The sequence below is a fragment of the Neoarius graeffei genome, chromosome 17, assembly GCF_027579695.1.
Source record: "Neoarius graeffei isolate fNeoGra1 chromosome 17, fNeoGra1.pri, whole genome shotgun sequence".
NCBI lineage: Eukaryota > Metazoa > Chordata > Actinopteri > Siluriformes > Ariidae > Neoarius > Neoarius graeffei.
This window is the reverse complement of record NC_083585.1, coordinates 54,510,967-54,522,843: the sequence shown is the minus strand read 5'-3', so window position 1 is coordinate 54,522,843 and position 11,877 is coordinate 54,510,967. Positions and strand designations below refer to the sequence as shown.

Below are 11,877 nucleotides of genomic sequence, written 5' to 3'. Positions count from 1 at the left end.
TATACACTTCATAAATATCTATATAAATATATAATTACAAAAAATATATATACTATATACCACATATACACTTCATAAATATCCATATAAATATATAATTACAAAAAAATATATATATATACTATACCATATATACACTTCATAAATATCTATATAAATATATAATTACAAAAATAAATATCTACTACATACCTATCCCTGTAAATATGAAGATAAAAACTATCCCCATAAATAAATATATACCATATATACCATATACTAAGTTAGTTCTAATATAACAATCAACCCTATTCTATTTATCCCTCATCATTCTCCATTAACGTACAGTGGTGCTTCAAAGTTTGTGAACCCTTTAGAATTTTCTATATTTCTGCATAAATATGACCTAAAACATCATCAGATTTTCACACAAGTCCTAAAAGTAGATAAAGAGAACCCAGTTAAACAAATGAGACAAAAATATTATACTTGGTCATTTATGTATTGAGGAAAATGATCCAATATTACATATCTGTGAGTGGCAAAAGTATGTGAACCTTTGCTTTCAGTATCTGGTGTGACCCCCTTGTGCAGCAATAACTGCAACTAAACGTTTCCGGTAACTGTTGATCAGTCCTGCACACCGGCTTGGAGGAATTTTAGCCCGTTCCTCTGTACAGAACAGCTTCAACTCTGGGATCTTGGTGGGTTTCCTCACATGAACTGCTCGCTTCAGGTCCTTCCATAACATTTCAATTGGATTAAGGTCAGGACTTTGACTTGGCCATTCCAAAACATTAACTTTATTCTTCTTTAACTATTCTTTGGTAGAACGACTTGTGTGCTTAGGGTTGTTGTCTTACTGCATGACCTAATGTCACTTGAGATTCAGTTCATGGACAGATGTCCTGACATTTTCCTTTAGAATTTACTGGGATGATTCAAAATTCATTGTTCCATCAATGATGGCAAGCCGTCCTGGCCCAGATGCAGCAAAACAGGCCCAAACCATGATACTACCACCACCATGTTTCACAGATGGGATAAGGTTCTTATGCTGGAATGCAGTGTTTTCCTTTCTCCAAACATAACACTTCTCATTTAAACCAAAAAGTTCTATTTTGGTCTCATCCATCCACAAAACATTTTTCCAATAGCCTTCTGGCTTGTCCATGTGATCTTTAAAAACTGCAGATGAGCAGCAATGCTCTTTTTGGAGAGCAGTGACTTTCTCCTTGCAACCCTGCCATGCACACCATTGTTGTTCAGTGTTCTTCTGATGGTGGACTCATGACCATTAACTTTAGCCAATATGAGAGAGGCCTGCAGTTGCTTAGAAGTTACCCTGGGGTCCTTTGTGACCTCACCGACTATTACACACCTTGCTCTTGGAGTGATCTTTGTTGGTCGACCACTCCTGGGGAGGGTAACAATGGTCTTAAATTTCCTCTACTTGTACACAATCTGTCTGACTGTGGATTGGTGGAGAACAAATTCTTTAGAGATGGTTTTGTAACCTTTTCCAGCCTGATGAGCATCAACAACGCTTTTTCTGAGGTCCCCAGAAATCTCCTTTGTTCGTGCCATGATACACTTTCCACAAACATGTGTTGTGAAGATCAGACTTTGATAGATCCCTGTTCTTTAAATAAAACAGGGTGCCCACTCACACCTGATTGTCATCCCATTGATTGAAAACTCCTGACTCTAATTTCACCTTCAAATTAACTGCTAATCCTAGAGGTTCACATACTTTTGCCACTCACAGATATGTAATATTGGATCATTTTCCTCAATAAATAAATGACCAAGTATAATATTTTTGTCTCATTTGTTTAACTGGGTTCTCTTTATCTACTTTTAGGACTTGTGTGAAAATCTGATGATGTTTTAGGTCATATTTATGCAGAAATATAAAAAATTCTAAAGGGTTCACAAACTTTCAAGCACCACTGTACTTCCTCTTCTATATACTTGTTTAAAAATATTTTTTGTACTTTTTTTTAAACAGATTTATATTTGCACTTTGTTTTATTTCTGTCTCCAGTCTGTTCCATAAAGTCACCCCACAGCTCGATACGCACATGCTTTTCATATTTGTTCGAACCTTTGTTTTTTTTAAATTTAGGTCTCCCCTTAGATTATATCCCCCCTCTCTCTCACTAAACATTCCTTGTATATTTTTTGGCAATAGATTCTTTCTCGCTTTGTACATTATTTGTGCTGTTCTGAATTTGACCAGATCCATAAATTTCAATGTGTGATTTTATGAATAGTGAGTTTGTGTGTTCTCTGTATCCTGTTTTGTTTATTGTCCTTATTGCTCTTTTCTGTATTGTACATATCGGCTGCAGAGTGGTTTTGTAGGTGTTTCCCCAGACTTCGACTCAGTAAGTCAGATATGGCAAAAATAATGAGTAATATAGAGTATGCAGAGAGGGCATTTTTATTTTCATTTTTTGCAAATTCGATAAATCAAAACTTTACACAAAACGCCCGACAAAATCATTTCCGCTTCAAATGTAAACAAACTGGCGAAATGACAGGAGCAATTTGTGAAAAATGCGATGATAATAATAATTCTTGAAAAATAAAAAAGATACATTCTTACCATCAAATACGTTTGTTGCTTTATTTTTTTGTATTTTTGGGGGGTTTTGTTTACGGGTAGAGTTTTTATTTCGTCCTCGGTTGGTTCAGTAACACGCTCCGCCATTTTGTTTTTCTCTCCTCACTGTATATGAGCTGATATCCTAGTAGTACAATAGCCAATCAGAGCATGCGATTGCTCATATCCAGTGAATGTGGATGGAATAAAAGCATGTGTTCTATTCCCTTCTAGAGGGTTTCATTAATTTGGTTTGATAGCATGCAATATTGTTAGCATATCACTTATCCTACATATATGACATCACTCTACCCAATGGAGAATGAGCGTTGAATATGGTTTATGATATTGCATGGTTGTCAAGACAACGTGACATCACAAGTCAGAACTGATGTACATTGACAGAACCTTGAATTACATTGGATCAGAATCAGCATTAGATATTGATTAGTAATCCCGGTTCTTAACTTTTTGTAAAATCTATAATTGTTCCATTGAGTGTGTATGTGTAATAATAATAATATTGGCTGGCTTTTTTTGTGGTATATCAGATATATTCCATTCAACTGCTCGTCTTCGACTCGTTCAATATCATGCTAGCTGAATGGAATATATCTACCACTCAAAGTCAGCCAATATTATTTATTATACGCTTTTTCGATGGAATAAAAATGTGTTCTATTCCCTTCGAGCGGGTTTCATTCATTTGGCTTGTTAGCATGCAATATTGTTAGCGTATCACTTATCCTATGTGTATTACATCACTACCCAATGGAGAATGAGCGTCAAATATGATTTACGATATTGCATGGTTGTCAAGACAACATGACATCACATGTCAGTGATGTAAAACTTCCGCGCTCACTGTGACAATTTGTAAACAAACATGGCTGCCAGGTTTGCGTCGTTAAAAACGGAAGATTTTGAAAGAATTTTGAAAGAGAAATATTGGCTGGCTTTTTTTCATGGTATATCAGATATATTCCATTCAGCTAGCATGATATTGAACGAGTTGAAGACGAGTGGAATATATCTGATATGCCACTCAACGCCAGCTAATAATTTTATTTAAATATCACATTCACAATTTACAAAGTACAGCCATTTATTTCATAGCACCTCCTTTTTCACAGGCACAAAAGTAATTGGATAACTGACTAATAAGCAGTTTCATGGACAGTTATGGTCTGTTTCATCATTATCTCATGATAAGGAGAAAAAAGGTCTGGAGTTGATTCCAAGTGTTAAATTTGCCTTGGCAGCTGTTCATGAGAACTCTCAATATGCAAACCAAAGAGGTGTCGATCCAAGTGAAGGAAGCAATCATTAGGCTGAAAAAACAACAAACCTATCAGAGAGATAGCAGATGCTTTAAGAGTAGCCAAATCAACAATCTGGTAGATTCCTAAAAAGAAAGAATGCACAGGTGAGCTCAGAAATGCCAAAAGGCCTGGAAGACCATGGAAGACAACTAAAGTGGATTCTTTCCTTAGTGAAGAAAAACCTGCTCATATCATCGAGCCAAATCAAGAACACTCTCAAGGATGTAGGGTTATCACTGTCAAAATCTACACTCAAGAGACACCTTCAGGAAGGTAAATACAATCAATGTACACAAAAATTACCTCAAGATGCAAACCACTGGTACGTAACACTCAAGAACAAAATGTCCAGATTAGGCTCTGCTAGAAAGCCTGCCCAGTTCTGGAACAAGATTTCTTTGGACAGATGAAACCAAGGTTAACTTGATGGTTAGAGAAGAGCAAGGAGAAGGAAAGGAAGGGATCATGATCCAAAGTATACCACATCATCTGTCAAACATGGTGGACATGGGCATGTATGACTCACAATGAAACTGGATCACTGGTGTTTACTGGTGATGTAACTACTGATAGAAGTAGCAGGATGAATTGTGAAGTGTATAGAGGAATACTTTCTGCTCAGATTCAGTCAAATGCTGCAAAACTGATAAGACAGTGCTTCGCAGTACAAATGGATAATAACACAGAACATACCGGGAAAATGACCCAAGAGCTTCTTAAGCCAAAGACGTGGAATGTTCTGAAATAGTCAAGTCAGTCAACCAATATGAGCATGATTTTCACTTACTGATGACAAAACTGAAGGCAAAAAGACACAAACAAGCAGCAACAGAAGGTGGCTACAGTAAAGGCCTGGCAAAGCATCTCAAGAGACGGAAATCAGCATTTGGTCTTGTCTATAATTATGTTCATTGTCAAAATACTTTTGAAATCATTTAGGACCCCTCACACCCTGGTCATGACCTATTCCAACCCCTCCCCTCCAGCAGGTGCTCTAGAGCATTCCGTAACAGAACCACCAGATGTCATAAATATCAATGTCATAAACATCTGACCCGACCCATCCTTGCCATTATACTATTGCACCACTGGTACCTCCTGTAGCATCATCATCACCATCATCATCCACACTCACTGTGTCATGTGTGTATATATATATATATATATATATATATATATATATATATTTTTTTTTTTTTTTTTTTTTTTTTGTATATTGTTGATAGCATACACAATCACCAACCACTTTAACTCTTTACCCCTGAATGACGACATATGACGCCTTGTCTAAAACCTTGTCAAAACCTTGTCTTTAGACTTTTTTTTCTTGTAAAGTTCTAAGGGTGAACAGTATATACATATACAAGGGTGGCTGTAGCAACTGCTTTAAGGGGTAAAGAGTTAAGAGGAACTTGTTCTTGATTCTAAGATCCCTGTTCTTGGCTGCAGGACTGGAACCCAATGTGCTCTTCTGCTGTTGCATGCTGAGATGCTTTTCTGCTCACCACGGTTGTAAAGAGTTGCTATGAGTCGCTATATCTTTCCTTCCTGGCAGCTCGAACCAATCTGTCCATTTCCCTCTGACCTCTCTTATCAACAAGACGTTTGTTTCGACCCACAGAACTGTCGCTCAGTCACTCGATGTTTTTTGTTTTCCGCACCATTCTGTCTGTGTAAACTCTAGAGACTGTTGTGTGTGAAACCCCAGGAGATCAGCAGTTTCTGAAGTACTCAAACCAGTCCATCTGGCTCAAACCAACACCCATGCTACAGTGAAAGAAAGTCACACTTTGAGATGACAATTTTTCCCATTCTAATGCTTGAACACTGTCAACATTAACCGAAGCTCTTGATTTGCATCTGTCGGATCTGATGCAGCGTCAGCCCTGCGATGACCTGGTGACTTGTCCAGGGTGTACCCCGCCTCTCGCACCATTCTATCTGTGTAAACTCTACAGACTGTGTGTGGAAAAACACCAGAAGATCAGCAGTTTCTGAAATACTCAAACCAACACCCATGCCACAGTGAAAGAAAGTCACACTTTGAGATCACAATTTTTTCCCATTCTGCTTGAAGTGAAGTGAAGATTTGTATCTGTATGATTTTATGCATTGTGCTGCTGTCAAGGGGTTGGCTCATGATGGTGGATGGATGGGTGTTCCTAATAAAGTGTCCATGAAGAGTATATTTATAATATAACTATATATCATAGATATTGTATATTATGTATATAATAGTGACTGTAAATTGCATATTTATTTATACTGTGTAACATCTATATTGTCCATGAGATATATATTTTTTTTCTTATATTAAATATGCATAATTTGCATATGCATATGTTAATATATTCATTCCCCGCCCCCTTTTCTGTATCGAGAGAAACACTTAGGGTTCTGCTTCTAATTCTGACGCAAATATCATGCAATAAATTGGCATGTAGTTATTTAAAATGTTTAAGTACACAAAAATAACATTATATAATAACATTTTTAGGATTAAAATCACCTACCTGGATGATTAAAGTCTGTAAAAGTCGCTTAATTACCGTAAACAAATGTATAGGCGTTAACCTGAGTTCAAGTCTTAACTCTCTAGTGAAGTAACAAATGGTTGCCGTGGCAACATCACTGTCAGCTCGTGATGGGGGCGGGATAACAGGGCGGTTGTTGTGGAAACCCTTGTCACTCACGGAATGGGGGCGGAGCTATGATAAAGAAACTTCCGCCTGCAATGTTTTTATTTATTTATTATTTTTTTTTATCAATTTAAAAACCAATATTTTATTATACAATTAGGAACAGAATGAAATTGTGGTCAAATAAAAATAATTTCAGCATGTTGTTCTGCATTCTTACAGATTTATAAAAAAAAAAAGTAGTTTATACAGCTAAAGAAATGTGAGTTATACTTTATATCTTTTTTATCCATAAATATAAATCAGAAATACAACTGTCAACAAATAAACGTTGTCATATAATAAAATAACTCTACATATTATGTAAACTAAACATGTGCAACAATCGAGACACAGCTGGCATGACAAAACAAACTCAAACACAGAAATAAAAGTAATACAAGTAAAAATAATTCAATTCTTATCCAGTAACACGAACAGGATAAACATGTAACACTGTGCATTGTACAAACTACACATTTTGTGTGAAAGGAATTAGTGCAAAATGATATTTTTCTACATTACATTCGAAAGCAGATTTTAAATAAACATGAAAAACTAATAATAAAAAACTGATAGCACTGATTACAATATATCGATAGAATGGAGCTGGGGGGAAAGAAAAAGCAGATTTTTTTTTCAGGTTAAAAACTTACAATGACGATAAAACTATAATTACAAAATGTACCGCACAGAAATTTTCTCCATTAAAGTTTTCGTTTAAACTCTGTGTACAAGGTTTATAGAAATTTTTCATAGTTAAGGCTTATAGTTAAAATAATTACAGGGCAACAAATATCAGTAGGAAAAAGGCAGCAGATGGTCAAAAATTAAGACACGAAAAGAGCAATGATCAAAAGAAGAATGGAGAACACCTTAAGATCAATTATAAAATAAAACGTTTTTTTTTTCAGATACAATTGCACTTGCTTAATAAATTCTTCAGGGTGTTTTTTTTTTTTACGAAGCAGGAAGAGCATCGAACACTGATCAGCCTCAAAATGGCTCCTTCTTGGGGTCCTAACTGGCCAGAGCCTGGTCGAATCTGTTAATATTCTCAAGTAAAAAGCCTTCTTCAATCGCTGCCTGTGACTCGTGAACCTACAAGATACGAAAAATGTGACATTTAACCCAGCATGATAATGTTCATAATCAGTGTTGAAAGCATATACGCAGAGCCATGGCCTCACTTTCGTTTATAAATGCCTCAAGACCTCAAAAATGGCACAGGAATAGTTTTAAGCATTAACAATAAATCTAAGATAGTAATTTTTACAATTAAAGTGATTTATATAGGTAGCGTTCTGAGTGAATGACCTTGATGTCCGTAACGTCACAGCAGGAAGTCTATCGGTCTCATCGCCATTTCCGCTATACTAAAACACAGAGCTGACTGCAACTCCGATCCTCCATTTTGAGCTAATTTATCATCATGCCACGTAGATGTGTTTTTGCTCAGTGTAGCAACACGACAGAAGGTGGATTTACGTTGCATTCATGGCCCAAGAATGTTCAAACTGCAAAGATTTGGACGCGTTTTGCGAGAAGTTCACGGGCACATTGGGCGCCTACGAAGTGGTCTCTCCTCTGCTCTGCACATTTTACTGAAGACTCGTACGAGACTTCCGATCTGTTGAGGAGCGTTGGCTATAAGCCCGTATTGAAAGAGGGTGCAGTACCAACAATTAAAGAAAAATAAAACAAGAAAAGGAAAGTATTTATTTTATTGATTTATTTTTTTAAAAGGAAAGTGAGTTCAGTTGCACCAGTCCTCCCGGAGTGAGCCGAGGGTTGTTGCTAAAACCCGGGACGGAACGGGACGGGACATATCGCTTGGGCAGTGACCTCCCTGCGGTTCTTGCTAAAACTGGTGACATCCCGTTCCATCCCAGGTTTTAGTAATTGCCTGAGCTTAACAGTGATGGCGGAATACACAGCATGAAGAAAAGTGAACGAGTGGAGCAGCCGTCTGATTTCTTAACTGGATATTGCTGCCATCTCGCCCTTACATGGAAGAAGTGAATGAATGGAGAACTGAACAAACAACTGAAAGCCAGATTGTTTCAAAAACAATCGGCCTTCAAGCAGCGAGAATACAGACGGGGAAGCTCCGACTCTCATTTGGATTAAAAAAAAACCCACACGTTGTTTCCCTGCATTTAGATTAATCCATGTAACTTGTATTATGTATTTAAGTTACCGGTATAAGATTATTTAATTTGCTTCAGAATGTGATTGTCTCAGTTCATCTGATTATTTAATTAGCCTTTTACGTTTTATCAGTGAAAATGCATGCATGTACATGTATGCTGCATAAGTTATAACACCTATCCTGTTTTAATGAGAGTCAACCCACAATCAGTGAAGTCAAATCAATCAGTCTTAGTTGAGCAAGTCGGTGACGGTATTTCTTACTTTCACCATAAACGTTTATTTATATGACTTTGGTCTATAGCTGTCAAAGGCCTCGGCCTTAAAACCTGTTCCTGCTGTGACGTCACGCACTCAGGACTGGCTGTCTCAGCGGGGCGGCTCAAATGCCAACATTGTGGTCGATTTTAACTCTCAAAAATATATTTTTTTAAATTCCCATTTATGCAGCATACAAGAGTCAAGGATGGAGATACTATCCACTCAGAAATTTACTTAAAAATAAAGGCTCTGCATATCTGCTTTAAAGTACGATGAAGACTAGTTTATGTTGAGAAGTATTAATAAGCGCTTATGTACTCACTCTAAAAGGTTCACTCATACCCACAATGCACTGCAGGTTACTGCTGTAGTAGCACAGGACACATTCCCCACCGAGAACTGGGATCTCCTCCTTGCTCACATAAACCTGGACACAAGAACAACAAAAACAAATAAAAACAAGCAGCTATATTCATTATAAATTCATCAGGATAAGTACTGATTGCATGTGGAAGATTTGCATCATGTTACCTTCATGAGTTCATTATTGACGGCCACCTGGTCATCTTTTACCCAGGTATAGGTGATGTAGTCAGAAATGCTCTGGAATCCAACCTGGAGGGGGGGAGAGAGAGAGAGAGTGAGTGAGTGAATGAGTGCTTCTGTGAAATAAATAAAATTACTTATTAATTTTCAAGCATGCATAAACCCCACAGAAGTAATAAATAAATAAGGATCAGATATCAAAGATATCAGATAAGCGATAAACTCCAAAAGATTGGATTTGGTGTTGGAAAAGAACTTTTGGAACTGGAAATGTTTACGTATAAAATTACTTGTGGTTTTGTTTTTTTTCTTCTTCTATTGTTAGGATTGATTTTATATTATTATTTCTTCAAACTAGGGCGGCACAGTGGTGTAGTGGTTAACGCTATCGCCTCACAGCAAGAAGGTCCGGGTTCGAGCCCCGTGGCCGACGAGGGCCTTTCTGTGCGGAGTTTGCATATTCTCCCCGTGTCCGCGTGGGTTTCTTCCGGGTGCTCCGGTTTCCCCCACAGTCCAAAGACATGCTGGTTAGGTTAACTGGTGACTCTAAATTGACCGTAGGTGTGAATGTGAGTGTGAATGGTTGTCTGTGTCTATGTGTCACCCCTGTGATGACCTGGCGACTTGTCCAGGGTGTACCCCGCCTTTCGCCCGTAGTCAGCTGGGATAGGCTCCAGCTTGCCTGCGACCCTGTAGAACAGGATAAAGCGGCTAGAGATAATGAGATGAGATGAGATTTCTTCAAACTCAAACTGATCTTTTGTTGTCAGAATTATCATACAGGAGCGGGTCATAACAAATGACCAAGGGTCATGCAGTTCACACTCCTGACTACATTTGTCGTACTCAAAATTCTGGCTGTTCCTCAGAGTGCAGTCTTTTGCAGCAACTCAGTTCGAAGTTCAACACCAATCTTCGAGATCCAATTTTGGATCTTTTTTGTAACCACACCAAGGGCTCCAACAATTATTATTATAAGAATATTTAATATTCTTTCTACCATGCTATTATATTTACAATGTAAGTGATTTTTGTATTGAAGAGAGTTTAGCGATGAAGTGCTTCAGTTAAATAAAAAACCAAAACATTTTCAAGTTTAATAGCGTTTAAAGAAAATTAAATCGGATGGGTGTTGATGCTCAAGGTTTCAGTATCAATATGGGAAAAGAAAAAGTGGTATCATGCCATTGGTAGTTTTTAGGATTATTTCAGGACTCTGTTCCTTTCATCTCGTTTCTCCATGTGAGCCAGATAGCTAGAGTTTGACCTACTAGAAAATTAATCAACTCGACCTTTATCAGTGTTTTACGAGAGAGAGAGAGAGACAGAGAGAGAGAGAGAGAGAGAGCGCAAGTGTAAGAGAGAGAGATTTGAGCGAGAGAGATTTGAGCGAGAGAGAGAGAGGGAGAGAGAGATTTGAGCAAGAGAGAGAGAGAGATTGAGTGAGAGAGAGGTTTGAGCAAGAGAGAGATTTGAGTGTGTGAGAGAGAGCTTTGAGAGAGAGATGAGCAAGAGAGGTTTGAGAGAGAGCGAGATGAGAGAGAGATTTGAGAGAGATTTGAGAGAAAGAGAGATTTGAGAGAGAGATTTGAGAGAAAGAGAGATTTGAGAGAGAGAGAGAGAGATGAGAGAGAGAATTGAGAGAGAGAGAGAGAGAGATTTGAGAGAAAAAGAGATGAGAGAGAGAGATGAGAGAAAGATATTTGAGAGAGAGAGATATTTGAGAGAGGGAGAGATTTGAGAGAGAGATTTGAGAGAAAGAGAGAGAGAGAGAGAGAGAGAGAGAGAGAGAGAGAGAGAGAGAGATTTGAGAGAAAAAGAGATGAGAGAAAGATATTTGAGAGAGAGAGAGAGAGAGAGAGAGAGAGAGAGAGAGAGAGAGAGATTTGAGAGAGAGAGAGATTTGAGAGATCATCCGTCACTCCTCCAAACAGGAGTTGCTGAGTGTAGATACAAATCCTGACCTGATAAAGACCAATCCAGTCCCAGGCGCTGGATGGAAACTGGTCCAGCAGGCTGTAAGTCACCACAGCATCTATGTCTGCGCTCCATTCACCCTCAGCACACACGCGCACAAGTGGAGTGTCGTAAATCTTCCTCAGCTGGAGGGTTTAAAACAACACAGATATGCATCGTTATTTATTGGCAGACTTCACTGTTGCTAATTGAGCAAAAATGACTGTATAAAATAAATCATTACACACAATAATTAACTATTTATCTTTGTACTAACATATCACAAAGGTATTTTTTTAATTATCATTTTTCTGAAAATGATTGACATCTATCAGAAATATCTTAAATAAATGCAAACTGGCATTCTGAAAAAAAA

At 37.7% G+C, this 11,877-nt stretch overlaps 1 protein-coding gene across 2 annotated transcripts in view; it reads right to left on the bottom strand.

Annotated features, from left to right (window-relative positions):
• Positions 1-6,764: 6,764 nt before the first annotated feature.
• Positions 6,765-11,877, bottom strand: part of inpp5ka (inositol polyphosphate-5-phosphatase Ka) — a 59,106-nt gene continuing 53,993 nt past the window's right edge. Inside the window, exons 11-14 of one of the 2 annotated variants that reach the window (XM_060897744.1) lie at positions 11,510-11,647; positions 9,531-9,614; positions 9,322-9,426; positions 6,765-7,688 (exon numbers count right to left, since the gene is read on the bottom strand). In XM_060897744.1, coding sequence (XP_060753727.1) covers positions 7,608-7,688; positions 9,322-9,426; positions 9,531-9,614; positions 11,510-11,647 — 408 coding nt within the window. In that variant the 3' untranslated portion in view covers positions 6,765-7,607. The remainder of the gene's footprint in view (positions 7,689-9,321; positions 9,427-9,530; positions 9,615-11,509; positions 11,648-11,877) is intronic. The other variant, XM_060897745.1, reaches the window with a different exon arrangement.